Here is a 25,868-nt window from a genome sequence, read left to right as displayed (position 1 = left end):
TGCTGTGGCCAAAGTTCAGAAACTCAGGTAGGAATGGCCAGGGGTGGCTCAATGTTTTTTGCCACCCCAAGCACGGCAGTCAGGCGGCTTCGGCGGCGCGCCTGCGAGAGGCCCGCTGGTCACGCAGATTCGGCGGCATTTCTGCGGGTGATCTGCCAGTCCCGCGCCTTTGGCGTACCCGCTGCCGAAGCCACGGGACTGGCGGACCTCCCGCAGGCATGCCGCCGAACTCGGCCTGACTGCCGCCCTCACGGCGACCGGCACGCCGCCCCCCGCGGCATGCCGCCCCAGGCACGCGCTTGCTGCGCTGGTGCCTGGAGCCGCCCCTGGGAATGACATTGGGGGAGGATACTGACATGCTATCAAGGAACTAAACAATGAAAAGCTAAAAGATCATCTGATCGGTATCAAAGTGTCTCCGAAAAGAACATCCACTATCATAAGATAGCGGACAGGGCGCACTGCAGGAATGAAAATCAGGAGAAGTGGGACCAAGATAGATCCACACGGCAAGTCAGGTCGGGAGCAGGTTTCAGCACCTTCCCACGCTTTGGAATGGAACACTAAGGGAAATGAAGCTCTTCAGATCTGACACCTTGGATCAAACCTTTACAAAGCCTGTCAAAGTTGCCAGATTCATTCTTGAACTTCAGGCCCTGATATGATTACGCTGGGACAAGACACCAACCAGCACCACCTAAGTGAGATACTTAGCATTTTGATTGTACGAAAGGTGTGGCCGACTGGGCTGAAGAACGGGAAGTGGCTTATACTCAGTGGTTCCCATACTGTTTCTGTTAATTATCAGCAAAATTACTCCTGCCAGCAGGGATCTCAGAAATGTCAATTTGAAGGACTTTATTCCCCACGGCAGCGTGTGCCTAGTATGAGGAGTTTGTCACCACAAGAGCTTGCTGATTGCCATGCTGAGCCCACGTCGAGTTTTCCTTTCCTTGCGCAGGCAATCATCAGGGTATTTCTCCTGGCTCTTTAATGTGCCTGAATTCTAGGAGCGCACAAGTGGTTATTTTCTCTGGATGGAGCATGTGAAAATATTTCTACAAGGTTAAGAACTGAGGCCTTCCGGGTAGATTTTTCACAATCAACAGGCAGAGTATGTGGCAGTTCACTTAACCCTTTCATGCAGGAAGCCTGAATTTCCCCAGCTGAGAATCTCAGGGCTAGCAACCAAAAAGTCCGCGATAGCAGAAAGTGGTAGACAAAGTGTTACTGAATGGATGTCCTAGGGAAATTACATACCACCACTGAAGGACAGATCTCATACACCATCGTTATCCAGTGTTTGGAAAACGGACATATGGGGATCAGTCAGAAACGTGCCAATGACCTGGAAATGACTTCTTTAAGAGATGCCTGTTTTTACTGCCCAGTACCTCCTCTCCAAGGAAGCCAGCCTTCAACGATGATTTTGCACGAGTTCGACATCATCTCCAGCTCGCACTGGCCTCTGACAAACTGCGCGTGTGTGTGAACTGGTTTCCCTGTGTCCGCGCTGCACTGGGAACCTGGGGGAACTGAGCCGTGACTACCGGCACAGCAGCAAGCGCTCTGGTGATTAATAAGATTCCAAACTTGCTAAATACTCTCAATGCCCATTGCCATCACTTGGGGGCACTCAGCATCGTGCAGGGTCAGACCCTAAATACAACGGGTGTTATTCCAACATAGAGGGGCATTGGTAAGATCCATCAACTCACTCGCAGATCCCTTGGCGTGTACTGATTTGGCCGCCTCCTGCCTACACCAGGAGGACACATGCCAAAGAGTGACTGGCGATATATTCTTGTCTCCTGTAACCTTCCAGTCCTGGCTTGACATCAGCCCCACTGCAATACTGGCCTGCAGCTAAATGCCACTGACACAGTGGGGTATGGGTACGGCTGTACAAAATACACCAGGCTTCAGAGAAAGAGTAGGGGAAAATACATTGGTTTGTCCTTATTAACAACATTTTAATGACTGTTCTGTTGAGGAGCTGTAGCGCCTCCAGGCTTTGGAGCAGAGACCTGACAGTTTGCAGGGGGGTGTTGTCCTGGTGTCAGGGCCTTTTGTCATACCTGTGAAAAACTGCCCAAATCTGGCCAAGTTATGAGCCTTCGAAAAATCTCAGTTTGCACATGCTCAGTAGAGGCTTGTTAGTTTGGCAGCTAAATTCTCCGAAGAGTCTGTCTGCGCTGAGCGTGCTCCAATCTGGGGTAGCTGGAGCTGAGCTGGACTTTCCCTGCAATTGCTGCTTCTGGCCGCTGTGACACTGGCACAAGGACCGAGTAGTGACAGTGTCTCTCCTTGCGCTCAATGCTCCAGCGTGGAGAAAGAAGTTGCCTGACTTAAATGCAGAAGGGACAAGAGCCTGACTTGGGAGTGGGGATGGCAGAGGGAGCTGACTGGAACAAGACGACTCAGGAGAGGAGAGGGCAGATGCTGGGACTGACTGGTCAAGGAGACTGAGAATGGGAGCTGGAGGGAAGGGTGCAACTGGGACTGGGGTGTCTAAGATCAGATCAGGAGCTGGGGTGGATGACTGGGTCTGGTTAGGCAGAGAGACTGGGACAAGGAGTGTGGTGGGGGTAGACTTGGAGTGAGATGAGGAGCAGGGAGGAGGGGAGGGACAGACAGGAAGCACAGGGACAGGTTGGAGGAGATGATGCAGAAGAGGCCAGGCTTGGAGAAACAGGGGCGATGACTATACCCTCCCCTCTATAACCTGAAATGGATTCCCAGTCTCAACAGTCCTCTACTGTCAGCAAATATCTGTGACACCGGCTGGCAAAGTGCGTCTCATCCCCTTCTAGTGCTGGTCCACACAGAAGATGACAACCTACTACAGCTGTCAGTTACTCCATTAGCTGAAGTGGCAGAAGTTTTGCTGTGGAGCTAAAGGTTCCAACTCTACTGATGACCCATGTAGAGGCCAGTATGATTCCACCTGAGAGAATTTCTGTTTTTTTCAGGCTTTTTTTTTTTTAAACCTAGGAAATTACCTACAAAAACTACATTAAAAGAATGTAGTTGCAAAGTCAAGTACTCAAAAGTTACCAAATACTGAAGCCCCCCCCCTTGCGTATATGCATTAAGACATAGTCTTTAATTACATGATCTCATACTATTTTTTCCATAGGACCCCTGCTTCATTCAGTGCCCAGAATGCACCTGCTCTGGGGAAGGGTTAGGGCTGTGTAGTAAAGGAAGCAGGGAAGTGCAGGCAGAGAAAGAAGTGTCGTATGGTTAAGGTAATGACTGCCATGCAGAGTTTGAGTCTATCCCTGCTTCTGCTACAGAGTTCCTGTGCGATGCTGGGCAAGTCACTTAACTCCAGTGTTTCCATTGCGTGTTCTTCATTTTCTGGGTGCCCAACTTGAGAGCCTGCGGCTGAGCACTCAGCTCCAAGGGGAGTCGACGGGAGCTGTGCTCGGAACAGATAACGTGCTAGAGAATGCGAAGTGCTCTGCAGAAATGAAGTCCTCCAACTGGACACCCAGAATTGGTGGATCCTTTTGAACTTAATTTCTCTGGCCCAGATCCTCAAAGGTATCTAACTGCCAGTACTACCAATGGGCATTAGGCACCTAAATACCATAAGGAGCTGTGCTTGTGTGCCTCATCTGTAAACTAGGGGTAACAACATCCCCTCCCCTCACAGGGGTGAGGGAAAATAACGCCATGCCTGTTGGTGAAGCTCTCCGACGCTCTGGTGATGAGCGCCACAAAGCAGCCAGGAGGAAATCAAGAATTCTGTCTTCAGAGCAGGGTTGGAATAGTGCGCAAGGCCCAGAGCCACACACTGTTCAGTGAGGAGAAAACCAACTATCAGGCAGCGGTTCACTCCGTGTGCACCGTCCGTCCTGCGCGCTGGACACAAGCCAGCTTGCGATCCCGTGACGACTGGCTCCTAGAGCATCGCACGAGTGGGCGGAATGAAGGGTGAACGGGCAACCTTCATTCTGGCATTTCCTAACTTCCCGGGGTTTGCGGTGCAGCTGTAACGGCCTTTGCACATAGTTTTTTGGGGAGGGGGGGTGATTATTTATACAGTCCCTAACGCGTGCGAGCCCCTTAACAACCAAATGGACAGGCCAGGGCCCTGCCCCAACGACAACAGGGATGAAGGCTGAGACAACAAGGGCATCAAAACCAAGGGAACAGTGGGGACGTTGAGCATGTGTTTCGCTAGTTCCGCACTGCTTTGAAGGGAGGCTATGCCAATTTACTACTGAAGCCTGGTTTGACTAACTTATACCAGATGCGTAACTTGCTCGCTGCTGAATTTGGCCTAGTTACTCCCTTGGGAGTTGCACCCACTTACACCAGGGGTCATTTGGCCAACTTTGCCCCAGGCTGGCTTCCTGACTAAGCCCCAGAAGCAGCCCTCCCTCTCTCTCACCCTACAAGACTTCAGAGTTTATAAAATATCCCTATGTCTGTGGTTCTTTTGAGCTCATCTTTTCAAACAGGCTGAGTGTAATCCTAATAACAGAGTCCTGGAAACAGTGAACCATGGAAAGCTTTGCAGAATTAAGTTCTTCTAGAACTGCCATCCATCCCTTTACCTCCCTTGTCTTAGGCACTTTGTCTTTCAAACTGCTACCCAGGCCAGGGAGCTTGGCTGTTATTTCTCTGCTAACACATTCCCTGAATTAAGGCATCAAAGAGGAAAGAAAGTGGAGGGTTCCTAAGCGGGGTAATAAAACCAACAAGCAAGAGAAAGGGCTTTCAGGAACCATGCTGCACAAATTCAGATGCTTACTAAAGCGACACAGCAGCTCCACGCCCACGTTGTATCAGTGGCATTTAGCTGCAGTGGGGACAGGGGTCAAGCCAGGACTGGAAGGGTGCTGCAGACAATCAGCTCTCGAGCCTCTCGGGCAGGGCCGGCTCCAGGCACCAGCCTGGCAAGCATGTGCTTGGTGGCGGCCGCTCCGGAGAGGGGCGGCACGTCCAGCTATTCGGCGGATGGTCCCTCGCTCCCGCTCGGAGCGAAGGACTTCCCGCCGAATTGCCGCCGCAGATCGCTATCGCGGCTTTTTTTTTTTTTTTTTGGCTGCTTGGGGCGGCCAAAACCCTGGAGCCGGCCCTGCTCTCGGGTGCCTAATATTCTTTTGATGTTCAGGACCCTAGAGTTGGAGAACCTTTAGCAGGCTGCTTCCAACCTATCACCAACGGCTAACGTGGGATTGCTTCGTCTGCAGGGTTGTGCCACACTCCGCAGGAAGTCACGGGGGCTCTCACCACTGCCCTGGTCAGACTATTCCACAGCCTCGCAGGCCCGACTGCTGGGAACATTTTCCAGCTTTTCAGCCCAACTTGTTTAACTCAGTCCCAAGACTCTCAGTTGTGCCGTCCGAACCACCCTACACATGCCCCGCCCCTTCTTCTTACATAAGGAAAGGGAGGTGAACTGGTGTGAGTTACATCTGCCCATTAGCTGGGGTAGCCGGTCTGCTTGCACGTAACTAGGTTTCATTTTGCAAAAGGGGTTAGACAGCCAGCGAAGGCAATGGCTCCCGCGCCCCCGACTGCTTCATCAGAGCGCTCGGGGGTCATGAGGAGAAGAGGCAGCATCTAGGCGTCGGCATGAAGTGATCCATGCGGACAGCAAACTGTTTGCTAGGATTCACCAAAGAAACCGAACATAGCTGACGTTTCCAGACCCCAAACTCTCGGGAGGGCTTTGGGAAACCAGGTGAAAACAGCCTCATGCCACTGGTAAGTGAAAACGGGTTCATGGCAGAGACTAACAAAATGCGACACAGTTCAGCCTTGTTGACAATCTGTGCTCGATGGAGCAGCAGCAGGACTGAGGTACACTGGCAAATCTGTGAGCACATGGGGCTGGCAGGCCAGTACTGCAGTAGCAGGAGGTCCCGTCGATTCAAACTGAAGTGTATTGGCAAAGCTGCATGTGTGCTGGCATGGCTGGGAGAACACCTGCACAGAGCCTGCCTGCTCGATCTGTGGATCACATCCATCGTATTAGTACTTCCCTTTCATGAGCAACAGTTTCACTCTTAAGTTTCCAGTTAAAGAGAAAACTGTAGCGTAGACAAGTCTACAGCAGGGCTAACAACACACAGCCCAGGCACTAGAGCCAGTTAAAATTAAAAAGTACACTCTGAACATAAAAGCAAGCAACCAAATCCAGGTCAGAATGAATGACTTCACATGGAGTCTGTCCAGACTCTCACTTTTGTCATCATTCCACACCCTGAAGTAGAGATCTGCCAGCTCCCCACCCCATAAATATTCATTAAAGCCCCTGTTTGTGATAGGATTATGTAGACAATCTGCCCTTTGTCATCTATGAAGGCAGGACAGTTCTACTCCGGCAGTTGCCAAGATGCTAGTGCTAACATGATGTCCCGACTTTACCCACCAGGCAAAGATTGTTCCCTTCCCCAGAGCCCAGAAGGTGCTTTTCATTTGCATAACACAGAGCTGGTCGAAGCTGCCTTGATAGCTAATATTGAGCAGATTGTAATGCATGCAACACTCAATCCTGACTCTAATGATGTCCCCTTGGATCAAGAGAGGGACGTGCGCTGGTCCCTGTGGGCAGAAGCACTTTCAAAGGCGAGGGAGGCAGGGGACTGCATGGGCCAACTCGGTGGGCTGCGTTCGTTCCCCTGGATGTGACAAAGATTATTAGTCGAAATAATGACTCTGTGCCAATGGCAACCTGCAGGCTGATTGTGGTCTCTGGGAACAGACTGTCTCAGGGCCCAGTGCTGATCTCAGAGATGTCCATGGGAATTTCGCCAGTGACTTCAGTGGGAGCACCAGTCCCTTAACTCCCCTTCATTCAAGAGGATGTTGCTTGGACAAAAAATCCATCCTAATGTGACAAGGCCCCATGTTGCGGGAGCAGAACCTGCCCATTAGCTTACTGCTGCATCCAGGTGGAAAGAAGGATAAAGTCTAGGGTAGAAAGTTTAGGAAACACCCAGTTCCTTTAATTAATTCTAAGCCCATGATAAATACAGCCCCCTGCTTACATTTGGGTTCCAGACGCTGGCTGCTTCCGATCAAACAGTCTCGGAGGTCAGCTCCTTTCTCTATCACGGCGTTATGACAGACGAGGCAGCTCTGGAGGCAGCTCCTGCAAGGGGAACACAAAAAGTCGTCGGATACAGAATTTCACTAGAGATTCAAGCAAGTGCAGTAACTAAGTGCTCCACGCTCTCGGATGAGCCGAACACACGATTCTGTAGGCAGGCCGAGCTCTGAGCAGCCCCATCTCGCCTGGACTTTCCCCAAATTCCACACGGTCCCTGCCCACTGCGCTAGTTGCGCTGATAGAACCTTCCTGCCAGCTGTCCGAATGGGCACACAACGAATGGGTGCTTGCAGAAATTACTGGAAGACAGTTACACACAGAGAGATAATTTTGCATTTAGCTGATTGGTAATAGGGGGGTATAGGACTTGCCAGGGTCCATCTAGGCCAGTATTCTGTCTCCAACAGAAGCCAGCACCAGATACTTCAAAGAAAGTGTAAGAACCCCATAGCGGGCAGATGTGGGGTAATCTGCCTCCCAAATTAGGTCTCCTCCTAAAGCATGAGGTTCAATATCCCTGCCACAAAACTATTTTTAGTATTAATTATGACAACTTTGGATATTCTTCTGATCCATATAAATGTCCCTTTTTGAAGCTTGTTAAGTTTTTGCTTTCAGTGATTTCCAGCGGCATGGAGTTCCACAGTTTTACATGTGATGAAGCCCCCAGCCATTTTGATCTTTGCTCATGAGCATCCTGCCCCCCCCCACCTTGGTAAACAGTTTCACTGTTCTGGCAGAATGCTGCAGCCATTGGAGGTCCTGGTGGTCGATGGACAGGCAATCTGTCGTGTAGCTAGATACAGCCAATCCCAAGAGGGCTTTGAATAACAGGACAGAACTGTAGAACTGGAGCCATGTGGATGTGGTTGCGGTGACCCAAGTTAAGACAGGCTTCCCCACCACCACCTGCCAGCCCTACAAACTCACCCTGAGCTCCTCCCTGCTCACACACCATCATCAGACACAGATTCTGCCACCCAAACTTAGACAGCAATTCTCCTGCTGATGTACGAGCCAGGGCAGAATCCAGCTCCCTCTCTGAGAGCTGCAGCAAGTCTGCAGGGCTAACAGGAGCAACCCCTCACTTCAGTCAGTAGAAGTTATCAGTTCAGACCCAGGAGTACACCAGGGGAGGTCTGGGGTGTAAGAAGGGGACACCAGAAACACGTGCTCTGACTACAACCATGCGTGAGCCCAGTCCCTCCTCCCCCACGAGGAAAGGCGATTGGGATTCACTCTGGAGCTGTCCAGCTCAGGTTGCCTTGCCAAGCTTCTATGAAAAACACGTTAATAAGATAATCAAGTAGGGAAAAGGCACCAGCCTGTCTTTGCTTTCGGTTACTGTAGCACTGTCACAGCTGCTGCTCCAGCACTACACAGCAGTTTGGAGGCCATCATGTTCCGGAAGAGAGCATTAGCGCAGAAATAATGTTTATCAGTAGAGGTCAGGTTAAGGAATGAATCAGTTCAGCACAGACTGCCCGGTGCTGCTGAGAGTTTTCCTAGCAAGGACAGAGCTGCTCCCGAACTAGAAAAACCTACCCAAAGCGTGCCCCACGCTCAAAGAGCCTTATCAGTGTGTGAGCGCTGCACGGGCCAATTCTAGAGTCTATCTTCCCAGCCTCACGTGGGGCCCGATCCTGGGCGTTCCCAGCACCCCAACTCTTACTGACTACAAAAGGAACTGCAAGTGCTCAGCGTGTCTCAGGCTTCCACCAGCGGTTTATAAGCCCTTACCCACTACCCGCTAGTGCACGTATCTGCAGAGAAGGGATTTCAGGAGTGACTGGTAAGGCTCAGATAGGAGAATGCTGGGTCTGAGTGTGGAGAAAATCTTGGAGGTGGCTTGATAAGGAGAAGCTGGGGTTATAACCAAGAAACAGCTCACGCTGTCATCATCTTTGCACTGGTATCAATGATAAGCAAGTTGGGTGGGTGGTTGGGGTAGGTTGTGCTGATGCCAGGGAACCAGAGGAAACTTGCTGATGCAGGTCAGGTGCTAGCAAACCAGGGGAAACCTGCCCTTCTTCACCGCCAGTGGGAAAAAAAGATAAAAAAATCACCACCTCCAAAGCTGATCAAAGCACTCAAGCGCACAGAATTTTAAAATAATTCGCAACATTGTCCCCCCACTCACACAGAGTAGCAGCGGATCCAGTTTTTATTGTTCGGGTGGAGCAAAACTTCAACAGATATAAACACATTTGGTGGGTGTTCCTTGCAATCGCTGACAGATGGAATGCAGCCATTTTGAAACCACTTGTAAATGCCGTTTTAAAAAGTATGTTCTGCAGCCTGCCAAGAGAAGTATTCTGTGTGTTTATTTTATTTTTATTTATTTTTTAATGTAAAGAGCGAGGAAGGAACTTTTATTCTCTTGCAGGGTAAATGTCACATCTCAGGACAAGTCTATTGTGTTCTCTAACTCTTTGGCCACTGCACTTCGTGGCTGTTTCAAATACTCAGTACTATTTTATCCTGGTAGGAGCTCTGATAGCAGTCAGTTTGATGAACATTGATTTACTGCATCCTAATGGGAACCACATTTTTCTTACTAAAACCTAGTATATTTTTCAACTTTTCAGCACTGTGAAAATGGATCTCTTCTGACCTTAAAACTCGAGGACGACATTCAAACCCACAAGAACAACTAATTTGAGTCGTTTGATTTACAGCTGAAATTTCAATTAGAATTTGTTTTAAGTGAGATTGCACAGCTGAAAGTCTGGCAGCTGGGTGTTTTGCTGAAAATCAATAGACCTATGCAGTGTGCGTCTGCATTCTAGAGCGAGTGTTTTACAAGTCCAGTCCTGCAGTGGTAACAGATGTAGACGGCGGCTAGCTAAAGCGTATTCGTTTGCTCCACAGGTACAATGCGCGTGTGTGTGTCTCAAAGACAGAGAGACTGACTTTGTTTTTCAAACATGGGAGGAACAAGAGGAAGAGTAGTAATGGGGCCAAGGAGGCGGGGGGTGGGAGGGTTACAAGGATTTAGGTCTTTAAGCTGTAGACCACCTAACAAGATCACTCTGAAATGCTACTAATTTCAGTACGGCCACACACTACCCCCCACCTCCTCCCCACATTGTAAACAACTAATCCCAGCAGAAAACAACAGAGAGCAAAATGTACACACATTCGGCAACATTCCAGGCCCTTCTTTATCTTCTATTTATTTTTCTAAAAGGTCAGAGATTGTAGGGGAGGGGGGAGGAGGGGAGAAGAAAGCCAAAAACGCAGTCCATCTCTTGTGTGGGCCGAGCCAGTGTCCAAACACACAACATGGAGCTTTTATTGGACTAGGCATACTTCTCTCCCTTCCCCGCCCCCCCAATTTGTGGCAAAATCTCATAGCTTTAAACCAGAGGACAGGGTGGTCGATTGCATTTGAAAGCAATGTAAGGAATTGGGAAAGAATTCCATCTCCTGTCAAAATTATAAATAAGGAAATATTAGTCCCAGAGACAGGCTGATTTACGAAGCCCTGGAACTGATGACTTTCAGGCTGGCTATCAGTCTATAAATCAAACTCTTAAATCAAATCTGTCAATTGCAGTTGCAACATGCTACTTTAGAAAAGCAAAGCATCTACCACCTAAGGTAGTCAGCTCTCCCAGGAATTGTGGTACTGGATTCTTCTTAACCTTTGCAAAATATGCAATGCTCAGCACACAAGGATCAGTCTGCAGGAATCCAACACACAACCCATAATTACAGGCTACCCACTGATTATTTAGGACTCCATGATTAAAGTGATGAACGTTCCTGGAAGAAAGGGGCTTAAATAACGGAGGTCAAGACCTCAAGTGGAGCGCTGGCCCTAGACGTACAAAGGTATGGATGTCACAGGTTTGCCTTACAGCAAATCGGCTGAAATGGAGATGGGAAATATCCAGGGCCGCTAGCTTAATCCAGTTGTGCAACAAAAGGTGGTAGGCAACAAGGCAAGCTAGGTGTGTTACACATCGGGTGGAGGATTTCTCACAAAGGCTTGAGAAGTAGAGGAGAGGTCGAGCGGGCTGTGGAATGGAGATGTACAAGCTCTAAGAGGGACGGAGCCCGGAGCACTGTTCGAGAGCTACACGGCCGGCTGAATAGAGGGCAGCACTGATGCATCCCAAAGGAGGTACAGCCAGTCCTGCTTGGCCAGAAAGATGACAGCCACCACAAGAGGCCTTCATGGTGGCAGATGAAAAGCAAAGAAACAAAGAGAAACGCTTGGTGCTCTAGCAGCTGCCAATACCTTCTAAAGGAGTCCCGCTTAGTCTTTCTTAGCCAGTGGCATGGGGGCTATGACACACAGGCAAAGGGGTCGGACACTAAGATCATGGAAAAAATGGAGAGCTCCCAAGCCCATTGTCAGGAACCTAGAGAATCCTGAAATTTCACTTTCATAAAAATACCTTTTCAGATGTTAATAATGAGTGGGGATAATGCAACTCCTCTGTTTATACACTCAAGTAAATCCCAAAGGCTACAGTAGATGACAACTGAATGTGCTTAAATTTAAGAGATAATTTTCAAAGGAACCAGTCTGTTAAAAGAATATGGGCTTTGATCTCCAGCTCTCCCCCTAGGGGAGTAACACAAAACTCCTACCAACCCCCTAAGTTCTTAAGCAATTTGTATGATCTCTGAGGGTGTGTTTGCTGAGGAACTTGTTTTGTGTCTCTTTTCTAGCCAGGTCTATATACTGTGCTCATTACAATGGTATGATTGCTTTACACTTCTCCTGCCCCACACCCTAAATATTGAACTATGCACTGTGTGTACTTGCCTGCATTCGTATTTTCCAGTTACAATTCACGGGATCCTTCACATAACTGACCCAGAAGAACTGCCTCTGAGCTACCATCACTGGTTTTAGAAGGTGAAATACAGGTTTCTGGGCAAGGTGGACTGGGAAGTGGTTCCTCACCTCTGACACTTCAGTTTAGTTACCTCTTGTTGATCTTGGAGTAAGTTCATCTGTGGCCCTTCATTTAGCTAAAAGTCCAGTTGTAATACATGGGAGATCTGTCGTAGCCTTTTTCATTGTAGGAACCACAGTACACGACAACTTGTCTCTCAGGATTCAATCGTTTACAGGTCTTATTTTAGGAGTGCTGTATCGCCCGCGATCACATGCATACTCATCTGATGCAGAAGTCATTTGTTCCTCATTTCAAAGGCTCGAAACAGAACAATTATTCTTTAATTTCCAACTCTGATTTAATCCACAGGTTTGCTAGCTGATCCACCCCAAGCAGATGCCGTGATATTTGGAGTACATAACATGGCACTCTCCTTGGGATTTTTCAAGTGCAGTTCTTTGTGGTATTGTGGGGTACCCCATTTAGGATGTCACATTAACCTCCATTCAAAGTGAGCCCATTTGAGAAGTTTTTTTCTAAATGCCTGTCCTGCCAGTGGAGCTGGAACCTGACAGCCAAGCCAGGTTCTTTCCTTCTCTCACATTAGCAGTAAAAAAGGTTCTGCAGCCCAGTTCTGCCTTAGGCAACATTTGTTCACTTGTCATGGTCTTCAAATGACACCCTCCATTACACCTGTGCAACCCCATCGTTCCCACGGGAACTTGGTTAACAATTGTGTTGATGCTACGGAAGTTCACCTCGCTCTCCCATACCCACGTGCAGAATTCCCATTGGAAGTCAATGGGAGTCAGGTGCTTAACTGCCACGTGTGCCTTTGAAAGTCTCCCCTCTTGGATCTACACGGCTAGCAGGAGCAGAAGCTTATTAGTGTCTCTGAAGCCAGACAACTCTGGCAGGACACAAGGAGCAGATCAGCAGAGCTGGAAGTGGTCATTTCACATAGTCACTCTTCAGAGTGGAACAATGCTTTAAGCTTAACCTCTGATGTAATTTTTATTGGAACCAAATGTTCTGAAAACTGGCAAGAGTTCCTTGTGCTATCAGAGAAACATCTGTATCCATGTTAAAAAAGTGGTAATATATGTAATGCAGCTTGATGTAAAACCATGTTAGCCAAAAGTAATCTCTTTTGGGAGATTATTGATAACAGCTCAACCATCCACAAGATGTAGGTATTTGATGAGGAGGAATGCCCTGAATATAGACAAAGTGGACTTCAATAGAGTTGAAGGTGGCTGAAAAACCAGCCCTCTGAGTAGCTCAAATTTACTCCTTTCTAGAGGTTCCCGGAATGACCCACCTTTTCCATTTCATCATTTAGACAATCTGCTCTTTGGGGCAAGGATTGTACTTTGTTCATTGCCCTGTAGGGCACGAAGCATGTGGCTGTTGGTTAACAAATAATTCACCAAAACCAATAACTGATCCAATGTGCAGACAACATCCAACACTGGAGGCGCAACAAACAGAGACCGAGAGAGGACAGAACCCAATTGCAGCATTACCCAGAGACATTAGACCTTGCAGTGGAGATTTGCTAAATGTAATGCCCTACATTCAGGGAGAAGAAATAGAGAGCCCAGAACAGGCTGCATAACCCAGCAGCCATGCAGCTCAAATTTAAGAAACTCAGGCCCCAACTTAGCAGAGCACTTACAAACCTACTTAACTTTAAGCATGTACATAAAGTCCATCCCTATTAAGCACACGCTGAAATGTTTCTCCATAACTGTCCTAATTTGACGACTTCTACTGCTGCTACAGGGAATGTGTGGAAGTGGCGCTGGAGGAGACAACTGCCATCTTAAAAGTGGTGCACGATATAAAATGTTTGAGGGTCCCGGCATGAGCATAATTTTATTTCCAGCTTTGCAAGTTATTGGGTTCGAAGCAACTGCATGTCCTCATTCCTTCTCATGAGGGGACGTGTTGTAAAACGTATTTTACAATGCCACACAAATGGTGCCTTGGCAGTGGGATCTCTCCTTTGTACTGGTAATATCCAAAGGGAAAAATAAGACCCCTTCTGTGCTGAACCCCTATAAAATTCTCCATTCCATCCTGGTTTTAATTAGAACTTTCTTCAAATAGTTCCCAGTTTCATACATCAGGTGCTGATTTAGCACTATCAAGGAAACAACCAATAAACTTCACAATCAATCTGCAGTTAGTAGTCAATCCAGCTTGCTTTGCTTGTTGTTTTCTCCCTTTGTACATGTTCTCATAGAAAGTAGCATTAAATTGGAGACATGTGGTAAACTAGAACAGCATTTAACTAGACACATGTGGTCCCTCTTAAGTCCGTTTACTGAGTAACAACTATAGCAAGCATGTGTGCTCTCTGCTTCAAGACAGGTAGCTGGAACTTGTTTAACAAAATCCAACACATAGCTTATTATCTCACTATGTCTGACCAGGGAAGATCCCAGTTTTGGTCAATATAGAATCAATGGTGATAATTCTTGCTCATCTTTTGCCCTGTGCAACCAGGTCATGTCCAAATCTTGCTGCTTACTCCTCCGTACTGGTTTTAAAAGTCACTGTTTTCTTTCTCCTATGCACCCAGAACTCCTATCCTGATCACTGTAAGCTCCTCCTCTCCGTCCCACCTCAGGTTTATATCAAAGACAGCTGCTAAGACCTCACCTCGATCTCTGAATCCCGCACTGGCTCCCTCTGGTTCACCACATCAGCTTCTTGTCCTCAAGGCCCTTCACAACTCCACCCCTCTGTTTGTTTGCTCACCTTTACTACACGGGCCAGCTTCTCTCACACACGTTTCTGTTCGGTCTTACTCTTAGCTCCTTACACGTGAAACAACCTCCCTAAAGAGACACATAAATCCTCTGGATCTCTCCAAACCCACTTGCATTGCAAAGTCCCCAAGGACTCAGCCTATTCACGATGGCACAGATGGGAATTGTTGGAGCTTCATTCATATAGTTATGAAAACCTGCACATTAATACATGCATACACATATTTTGTATATACCTGATTGTATTCCTCTCCCCTTAATATGTACCTTGTCTACTTAGGTTGGTTGCTAAATGGGGCAGGCACCATGTCTTCGAATGCATTTGCATAGTTCATTAGCACAACGGGGCCCCCATCCTAATAGCTGTTACTGAAAAAATAAATAGAACTAAAAGAAGAAGAGGAAGAACTATAACTAAGTTTCCTTTAATGAGCCAGTATTCTTACTAGTGCTCTTCTGGGTTACAAAATCAGATACAGCAATAATGTGGCATTTACTTTGTGATAAGTACACATACGTGAGAGAGAGAACGGGAAGTGACTGCTTTACACCAGTGGTTTTCAACCTGTGGTCTGCGGACCCCTGGGGTCCACAGACTATGTCTAACATTTCCAAAGGGGTCCACACCTCCATTTGAAAATTTTTAGGGGGGTCTGTAAATGAAAAAAAGGTTGAAAACCACTGCTTTACACAGATAGGCCTGGTCAGATGGCTGTACAGGTGAGAATGTCTCTTTACAATAATTAGATATCTGAACCCAACATTCTTAGTGATGTCCAGATGTTGGTGTATGGTCAAATAACAGCTGAAATTCTGTCTGCTGATTTGACAGACCTTCCCTTACAGAGACACTGTGAAGGACACAAATATGCCCCATATCTGGAAATCATCATCAACCCCTCTTTACCACATACTGCAACAGTCTTAGAACCAAAGGGACAAATTCCTTTCTGGCGTAATGGAGTTCAATGGAGTGGCATCTGTTTGCACCAGTAGTGAATTTGACCTAAAGCATATAGGTTTTTCTCTCTTCCCCCTCAGCACTGGAAGAGAGAGACCCGGAGAGTTCGACCCATGTTGGGTTTAGAGGATATTCATATTTGTTTATATAGTGCCAACATGTAATAGCTTTGCAAATACATAAGATGACAAGGTCCTTGCTCAGAAGTTTTTACAATCTAATCTATAAACCATACTCCTTGCACTCAGGGATAGCATGGTATTTAATAGAGGTGGTTTTTACCTCCCTGGGAAAAACCAATTAATCCCAGTTTAAGGCATTTTCTATTTCAAATACTGTTTTATTAATGCACACCACATTACATATAGTTTTAGTTAAATATTCAAATTGTGGCTACATAAGGCAGTAGATTCATAGATTAATTTAGGGTTGTACCAATAAAACTGCAGTGGGCATAGTAAGAATATATGTAATTGTAGTACTGAACATTAGAATGTCTGTATACGTTTTGGTTGGGTTTTCTCTCAAGGAAGTTCCAGGGCATGACTCATATTTCTGTTTTGAGTATTATATAAACAAAAGTCAGAAACATTCAATAGTATGAAAACACCAATAATGCAGTGCTGTAGGCTTGCAGCATTAAGCAAGCAGAAGCTAAATCTGGCTAACAACGAGTCTTGTGGATAAGGGAGAAGCTGTGGATGTGGTATACCTAGACTTTAGTAAGGCATTTGATACGGTCTCGCATGATATTCTTATCGATAAACTAGGCAAATACAATTTAGATGGGGCTACTATAATGTGGGTGCATAACTGGCTGGATAACCGTACTCAGAGAGTTGTTGTTAATGGTTCCCAATCCTGCTGGAAAGGCATAACGAGTGGGGTTCCGCAGGGGTCTGTTTTGGGACCGGCTCTGTTCAATATCTTCATTAACGACTTAGATATTGGCATAGAAAGTACGCTTATTAAGTTTGCGGATGATACCAAACTGGGAGGGATTGCAACTGCTTTGGAGGACAGGGTCATAATTCAAAATGATCTGGACAAATTGGAGAAATGGTCTGAGTTAAACAGGATGAACTTTAACAAAGACAAATGCAAAGTGCTCCACTTAGGAAGAAAAAATCAGTTTCACACATACAGAATGGGAAGAGACTGTCTAGGAAGGAGTACGGCAGAAAGGGATCTAGGGGTTATAGTGGACCACAAGCTAAATATGAGTCAACAGTGTGATGCTGTTGCAAAAAAAGCAAACATGATTCTGGGATGTATTAACAGGTGTGTTGTGAGCAAGACACGAGAAGTCATTCTTCTGCTCTACTCTGCTCTGGTTAGGCCTCAGCTGGAGTATTGTGTCCAGTTCTGGGCACCGCATTTCAAGAAAGATGTGGAGAAATTGGAAAGGGTCCAGAGAAGAGCAACAAGAATGATTAAAGGTCTTGAGAACATGACCTATGAAGGAAGGCTGAAAGAATTGGGTTTGTTTAGTTTGGAAAAGAGAAGACTGAGAGGGGACATGATAGCAGTTTTCAGGTATCTAAAAGGGTGTCATAAGGAGGAGGGAGAAAACTTGTTCACCTTAGCCTCTAAGGATAGAACAAGAAGCAATGGGCTTAAACTGCAGCAAGGGAGGTCTAGGTTGGACATTAGGAAAAAGTTCCTAACTGTCAGGGTGGTTAAACACTGGAATAAATTGCCTAGGGAGGTTGTGGAATCTCCATCTCTGGAGATATTTAAGAGTAGGTTAGATAAATGTCTATCAGGGATGGTCTAGACAGTATTTGGTCCTGCCATGCGGGCAGGGGACTGGACTCGATGACCTCTCGAGGTCCCTTCCAGTCCTAGAATCTATGAATCTGTGAATCTATAAGCACGCAGCCTTGCAGATGACCAGTCTAGGTCCATTTGGGCACGCAGCATTCTGTCGCAGAAGACCAACTTTGATGTAGCGGACAGACCGAGCCTATTCCTCAGTTCTGAATGGATGTACCCAAAGTTTGAAAAGATTCATTCTATGCTTGCTGGACACTGATACAATTATTTTTCCTGGGGCTAAGCCTGTATTTACTGTCCTCACCTAGTTTTTCCCCAGGAAATTGCCAACTCTGCTTGCCCTTGCCCTTGGATTTCATGATACACTGAAGAAAGAGGATACACCTCATCGACAAGGCCTATTGGCAAGGAAAGGCTGAGCTCATAGGGCTTGCAAGATTGTCATGTTTGTTACTTGTCAAATCTATTGATTATACATACAATATAAAAAATAAATCTGGTTAATAGGCAGAGACCATCCAAAGTCAGAACCCTGCCAAACATGCTCCCTTTAGCAATGAGCTCAATATCACTGCCACTGGTGAGGACTTCCACTAGCACGGAAATGCTCATATCATAAGCCACGCACCTAGTTATGCCTTACACACTACGGTGAGAGTAAGAATGTCACTGAAATCCCGCATCTCTCTTTGCCCATGCACGTGTCACACTCCGACACACAAGAATTGAAATACATTTACGCTTTGGGTTTGCCATTGAAAAATTAGTATAATTTCACCACATACGGCACTGTGGTGAGTCACAATGACTCCCTAGAGCCAAAGCTTAACCAGCACACGTAACAACTTAGTCACTTACGCTACATGCCTATAATGTTCTCTCATCCGAACATCCCAGAGGTTTTTTCACTGTCGTTTAGTTGCCAGAAATGACAATCTGTTTAAAATCTTAACTTTGTTACGCTATTTCTTTCAACACCTAGTAAACTCCGGTTAGCTGCACTCAAACAAGCCAGGCTATAAAGCAGTCAAGCGCTTTAAACTTGACCTGAGCCACCTTCTGCAATTCCAGTCCTGCGCCTCTCCTGAACCAAGATGGCCAATTGTGTCAGATTGGCTGACTCCTTTCAGAAAGGAATCTTTTCCTCCCTGGTCCCTTTTGGCTTTTTGGCATTCTGCTTGAGGAATTAATAGCATTTTTTGTTGGGGAATCTTATGACACATCAGTGTAAAATAAATTCACGCAACTGAGACTAGGAGAAACGTGACATTTTTACAATTGAAGGCGAAGAACTTACAGAGTTTCAAGCAAAGCATTATTGTGGAGTGTCCACATGACAGGGCTGAGCACACAAGGCATGAAGGGAGATACAGCCCCTCCCCTGAGGACTGTCCAGGTTTAGACCTTAATGTGGCAACTGTATCCATGCTGGAGCATGCTGACTTCAGAGGGTAAGTGCCTCAGGACAGGAGCTGTAACTTGACAAGACTGGATTCTTCTGGTGCCCATTTTGAACAGACATGTAACTTAAACCCTGGAATGACCTGCCAATGGGGGGTGGGGTGGATTCCAAATCACTTGATCTCTTTAGATCACAATTGGACGTCTCTTTCTGAACGATATGCTCCAGCTTAAGCAGAAACGATGGGCTGGATGCAACAATAACTGGATGAAATTCTCTACCCTGTGTTATGCAGAAGGCCAGACTCAATGATTGTAATGGTCCCTTCTGGCCTTAAAAAAACCCCTCTGAATAATGGCTTTGCTTCCAGCCACTCCGATTAAAGCACTGGTGCAGCAGGCAGAGCTTCCTGGGCTTGCACTCAGAAGGTCCAGGCCTCCTAGGTGTTGATTTAATTGGGAATCCAGAGGTAATTTTGGATCATAAGCATCTTGCCATCACCTCCATGATGGCTTCCTGCTTTCTAAGGAAAGTGCCAAACACAGTATCTGTGGCTGATGTGGAAACTCTTACTTACCAAGAGCTGGTTATGCCTGCCTGCTGCTTCGCTAAAGGGATTAGTCAAGGATGCAGCAAAATATGTCTCTTCGGTTCATAAATCTACCATATGGTTACTATGGTACTGACTTCCAAACTTCAACAAGACAGTTCTAAAATAGTGTTTACTTATCAAGCTGGTCATGAACCTTGTGCTACTTGGTCTGAGCTCCTGCCGTCTTGCGCCCTCAGCTAAGCCACGGTTCATAGGAGCCCAGTCATGGACCTGGACCCCACACACAGAACAGAAACACCCCAAAGCGTTTACAATCCAAATAAATCCCACAGTGTAGAAAACTGAAGGACCAAGATTGAGCCAAGATTTCAAAAAATGGGGGGCTAAAGTTAGGCTCCTAAATCCATATTAAAACACCTAAATAAGTGGCCTGATTTTCAGAGAAGTCAAGCTTCGCTGGGAACTGCTGGGAGCGATGATCTATGTAAGCGACCACAGCTCCAGTCTACTTCCGAGGCACTACATGAAACAAGTTTAGGGAGCTCAGTTCAGCATCATGCTGGTTATTTACAAGCAGTACTTTCTGTTCAGCAGAGGGATCAGGATGGAGCTTAGTGATACCAGCTCTCTCTGTAATCAGCAACGTCTCCCCAGGTAACCAGTTTCAATTGTCATCAGGATGGCACTGCTGTGGGTGCTTGCACTATACATGATCTGTAGTCAGAGGACTTTTACATCACAGATTTTCACACACACAAATCTCAGAACCCCGTGGTACGGCACCTCCTCCACCCCGACCAAAACAATAAGTAGAAAGGTCAGCCCCAGCTGCTGGACAGATTGAAGATGCCCACAGCTACTGTGCAGTGTAGCTAGAGAGGCAGGAGTTTTCAGATGACCTATTATTTCAGCTCGATTAGTAGTTTTCCTCTATGTAACTCAGTGCAGTCATTTGTCACTGAGCCCTGAGGGAACAAGAACATTTTCCATGCTGCAGCATGTCACCTGGGCACTCAGCATCTCTCAGCGCTTGCACTGTTCTATGAATTACCTCCTCTACCAGCTTTCAGCTGCCCGTCTCTCCAAACGTGGTCAAGCATGTCCATCATTCAGCACATATGTAATATTTGTTATTTTATTGTCTAACTGATGGAAGAATTAGCTGTGCAGTGGGAAACACATTAAGGAGGAACTGCTGATTATTTCCCCTACATTATTAACTTCTTTAATCCTTTTGTAATCTCTTATGACAGGGATTCATGTCCACCCAAATCATTTAACAAGAGCCAGGTTACAGAATAACTTCGTACTACACCTGCTTTCTTCTGAAGATTCCACAATAAAACTGCTTTTGGTCTGCCGGACTGATCTATGTAAATCATCAATGGAGAAATTGATCGAAATCTGAAAACAGTATGAAGATGCCGCTGTACAACAGGGCCCAAAATTCCTCCGTTTATTTCTTTTGGAAGAAGTTGTCTCAGTCTGGAAGTATCATCCAGGTGATTACCTCAGTTTTTTGCATGACTAGCTAACCACAACCTCAAAATGTCAATCCAGTTTTATGAGGATGCACCTTGTGACAGTCCCATCTGCTCCCATGGAAGCTATTTACCCGTCTCCAAGAGCTGGTGTTAAATTTCACGAGGAGGCTTCCAAAAAACTCTTTGGTTGGGAAATGGAATTTTGTGAATCCTTAAATATCAGGAAATGCAGCAGTTCCTACAGCATCTTGGATTCGCACTGTAATCACTACCATTTGCACTATCTCGTGGAAGTGCAAGGTGATGGTGCCCAGGAGTTTCAGAGAAAAACCTCCTGGCCTCCCTTGCACTTTATTTAGTGAATCAAAGCCTCTGAGGCTGGCCTCAAACACTGTAACCAGACTCTACAGTGTTCATGCAGGTTCTTCGGAGTGCCTCTGGCTTCACCCCCAGGTGGGCTATTACTGCGCTAACCGGCAAGATGGAGCCAGGTGCCCATGGATGCTGGAAGATTTGTACCTCCTTCACTGACAGGGATCATGAATGGTTCCTTCAAGGAGGGCAATATCCCTTAACCGAATGCTGACTAGGCCCTTGCTCAAGAAACCACCCTTTGGTGATTGTGCTCTTGCCATGAGTGCGCTGCCATAAACATTCCTTTTCGGGCAAAGTTATTAGAAAGGTCACAGTGAGGCGGCTCCAGGTTGATCTAAATCACTCCGACTTCTCTAGATCCCTAACACTCCGATGTCAGGACTGGCCATAACACGGGGACTGAATTGTTGTCACCAATTGATCCAGCTCACAAGTTTGGGTATGCATGTTGACTTTATGAGTTTTTCCGGTAGCTCTTGATTTGGCGGATCATGAGCTGTTGCTGATGAGCCCAAGAGACCAGGTAGGGTGCATGGGCTTGGTTTTCGGTAACTCTTCTCCCTTCTTTCTGATAGGCCTCAGTGGGTAGTATGGAGTAGCTGCTCAGCAGCCTTAAAGGACCTCTCATACAGGGCCTCTCTCTCAGCTCCAGTTCAGCAGGCACATGGAACCGTTAGACTGAAGTATTTTGGGCTGCAGTGCCACCAAAATGTTGACAATGCTCATCTGTTTTTCTTTTGTATTTCTAAGGCAACCATCCCTGTAATATCTAGGGATCATTCTACATTACCTTTCAATCAGATTCAGATGGGGGCAGCTTCTCTGCTTTCCCTATACCTGGCAAAGATCTGAACCAGGGAAAAAATGAACTAGCGGAGGTTCAATCCAGAAATGTGAGTGGTGAAGACCGGTTGGCAAGGGGAAGCAAGAAAAGGTATTGCCAAGGGCAGTGACACGTGTCCCTAGAGTATCAACACACCTTGCCGATAGGCTCAGAATGTTGGGCTACTTTGGGGCACCCATCAGCTCTTGGATTCCCAAGGAGCAGCAGTGGCTCACTTGACTTTTACATCTTTTGGTTAGCTAAGTTAGCTCTCTCTCCTTTCCTTGATACAAACTTTGCAACAATATACCTGTGTTCTATAAACAGCACATCCATCTGCTTCAAGGTGCTATTCAAAGGTGTCATGTCTAATATCTAAAAACCTACCTGGTGATGGAGCTGGCTTGCCTTAGGACTGCCTCTCTTCCTATGCAACACCAACATGGCTTCGATATGCTGTGGCACTTCTACTGGAACTCATTAGCACAGCTTTGGGGGACTGGAGGCAGAACATTGTCACTGGATGGTCCCCATGTGAGAAAATCATTCCCTCTGCTGGTACGGAAGAGCCAGAGTTTACTGATTTTCTGTCCACAAGACATCATTTTATCAAGCCCTTTCTGGGATGATTCTGATAACAATCCCTATTGAGGGTTTAGAACAGAACATTGCTGTATATTCAATGCAGAGGAACACATGGGGATTTTGTTAGCTACCTATTTATACATTTAGCCCCCTTTGTGATTTCACCGTAGAGCGGCTTACCTCGTATGCAAAACCCTGCCAGAATGCCCGTGGTACCAATCGATTAATCAAGACAACAGCGTAGCTCGTTGTCAAATCAGAGTATTTCCTGGTACTTAGAGGACGGCGAATTCTATGAGACTGCCATACTGGAGCCATTTACAAGTGAACTGGAGACCAGCTATTATCTACACACCAAGGAATTCTGGTTTATAATGTGCTTGAAATTACTGTGTATTTCTATTAAAGACTAAATGCCTGGCAGTGATGTACCATACTTACTTACCTGTAATTTAGCTCTGTAACAGTAGTATTCTCCACTGACCCAACATCCTTTGTTTTTTTGTTTTCAAGCATGTGACCGTGAGAGCCAACTTGGCATTTTTTAAGGGTTTGACTTCTCCCACAAGGACCCTCAGCAAACCTCATGGCATGAAGGAGCAGGGAATTAATAAAGGCCTGTATAGACTCTAATGAGCAGTTTCTTTTCCACTGACACCCATAGGAAGCCGGCTTGTAAGAGGAGGTGGGAACTTTCAGGCAGCAACTGGTTAGTCATTTTCCCCTCACTGAAGAGTCAAGGGATGTTTCAGTAGCACAACACAAACAAATGGGATAAATATCATCTACCTTGGAGACTAAGAGCAGAGTGAGCTCCTCCTTGAATATATAACACACATCATACAAAGCAATGTTTACATGCACCTAGGTCACTTCTCAAAGACCCTCATGAGAGAACAAAAACAACAAGGAGTCTGGTGGCACCTTAAAGACTAAACAGATTTATTTGGGTATAAGCTTTTGTGGGTAAAAACCTCACTTCTTCAGATGCTTATGCCCAAATAAATCTGTTAGTCTTTAAGGTGCCACCAGACTCCTTGTTGTTTTTGTAGATACAGACTAACACGGCTACCCCCCGATACATGAGAGAACAGGAGCTCCAGAACGTGTGTGTATTGGGGGACAGGGGGAATCTGTGGAAGATAAGTCTGGGAATCATTTGATGACTGGGCTGATTCTTCTTCCGATCTGCGAAGCAGATCCTCTCATGAAGAGGACGTTGCAAGTAATGACTGATTTTCCAGGTTTAGGAAGTACTGAAGCAGGATGAAAGATCAACTAGCTTCAAAACTGTTCATTTTTATTGGTTTAATCTTTTACAGTTTGCAAGCCCTTCCAGCATGCCAGGCTAACAAATTAATGAGGCTAATGAGTTAACGAGTCTGCTTCTATCCTGCCATAGTGACCAGCTAGAATTTTAATGGTGTCAAGACAGAGGAGGTCTCATTTTTAAACATCCAAGTATCAGTGGTGACTGTTTGTGTGGATACCCCTTCATTAGCTAGGGTCTCCTACACAAGGAACCTCTACTGGATGACAGATTTCCTTTTGGGAAAGCTTATTTATTTGCCCTGTTTTCCAGCAACTGTAATGCTAATGTAAAGATTTAAGATGACAATGAAAAGACCTAAGAGAATGTCAGTGGAGGCTCTCAAAATACCAAGGCCGTAGGAAGATTTTTATTGGTAAATGTGGAATTTTTTAAAATCAGCAGCTTTATAGGAGTATGCAGATATTTATACCAAAAATCTTAAAGTCTAAGCCGTTAAAATAAGCCTTCAGTACTGGAAGGATTCGACCTAACCTCATACAGACGAGTGAATCCATTCCATCTATATGACTTAAAATAAGTTGTGCAGATGACAGGCTCTCCAGAAGGATGGGATGGAATTAATCCTCCCCATCTGGACCCCTCTAGTTAACTCTCTCCCTTGTTATTAGCGTCCTACTGATACTACACAAAACTTATTTCTGATTCATTCTTACATCCCACAGGAGATGAGAAACTAGCTTCTTCCTGAGACCAATTGCCATGGCCGGGAGCCTCTCACAGGCCAGCCAGCATCCCAGTGCCTTGCTACGAGAGGGAAACAAGCAGCTTAGGACAGGGAGATACAGAGAAGTAACATACCCTTCCTCAATTGTGACAGAGTTCATGATGATGCAGTTAGTTATTTTAACTCTGTCTTTTATGGTGCATGTGGCGCCGATGATGGAGTGTTTAATGGATGTCTTCTCTCCAACCTGCGTGGATGAACCAATGATGCTGTCAGATCCAACCTAGAGAGGAACAGAGTGGAAACTTAGTCAAACCACCATGGCTGTATATTAAGTTATCCCCAAAGTCAATGTTCTTCATATAGGATCTCTATCAAAAAACCCACGACTATTCTCCATATACCTAGACACCATGAATAATACAAGCTATAGGTCAGTGATAGGCCTTGTTTACTTGTGCCCACACAAGACACTTCCACAGTTACTGGCGTCAACATATTTTGCATCTTCAAAAAACCTAGCAAACGTCAAAATTCAAACTACCCAAAGGCTTGTAATGTCTTCTCAGTCTAGAGCACATTTAAGGGTAAGAAATTATTTTTTATCGTGTTAACTAAAGCAAAGATCTCATCTGTACAGTGCTTCTCTCATAAACCTACAGCATAACCAGGAGTGAATGATGATGACTTTGTTCGTAGATGAGACCACCACTTAAAAGTGACCCTTCATAGGTTAACTATCTTACTCTTGATTAAGGGGAAGATCTTTTCCTCAGTATGCAGTTTTGGAAGTAAAGCATATACCTCAAAGAAGTGAGTACGTGTGGGTGAGGCCTGGTGGACATGTCTAAAGCATGCTGTATGATCTGTAGGGTGCAGATTTAAAAGAATAATCTATGGACTTGTCTCCATGAACACTTAAGTTTGCAGGAAGCCCTCACACACTAAGTGTCCGTGTGGACCCTGTAGTGCGCTTTGATCTATCCCGCTTTGAAATGGGACTAGATCAAAGCACAGTAGGGAATTGTTAGTGTGCGGCAGCAGGGTCTACATGGATACTTAGTGAGCGACAGGCTAGTGCGGGGGAAATTCACACCCCAGCTTGCTGCAAGCTAAATGTTCCCGGAGACAAGCCGTGTGTTGAAATAGGCAGTCACAGAGCAATAGTGCATCAAAAAAAAAAAAAAAAAAAAAAAAAAAAAAAGAA

The 25,868-nt window shown here is 46.0% G+C and overlaps 1 protein-coding gene across 1 annotated transcript in view; it reads right to left on the bottom strand.

Annotated features, from left to right (window-relative positions):
- EIF2B3 (eukaryotic translation initiation factor 2B subunit gamma) overlaps positions 1 to 25,868 on the bottom strand; it is a 115,172-nt gene that overhangs the window by 5,280 nt on the left and 84,024 nt on the right. The window contains exons 8-9 of the mRNA XM_029911600.1: positions 24,796 to 24,944; positions 7,011 to 7,114 (exon numbers count right to left, since the gene is read on the bottom strand). Of these exons, the coding sequence (XP_029767460.1) occupies positions 7,011 to 7,114; positions 24,796 to 24,944 (253 nt within the window). The remainder of the gene's footprint in view (positions 1 to 7,010; positions 7,115 to 24,795; positions 24,945 to 25,868) is intronic.

This window comes from Terrapene carolina, unplaced genomic scaffold, assembly GCF_002925995.2.
Source record: "Terrapene carolina triunguis isolate 2854851 unplaced genomic scaffold, T_m_triunguis-2.0 Scaffold110, whole genome shotgun sequence".
NCBI classification, from domain to species: Eukaryota; Metazoa; Chordata; order Testudines; family Emydidae; genus Terrapene; species Terrapene triunguis.
This window is presented reverse-complemented; position numbering and strand designations above follow the sequence as displayed.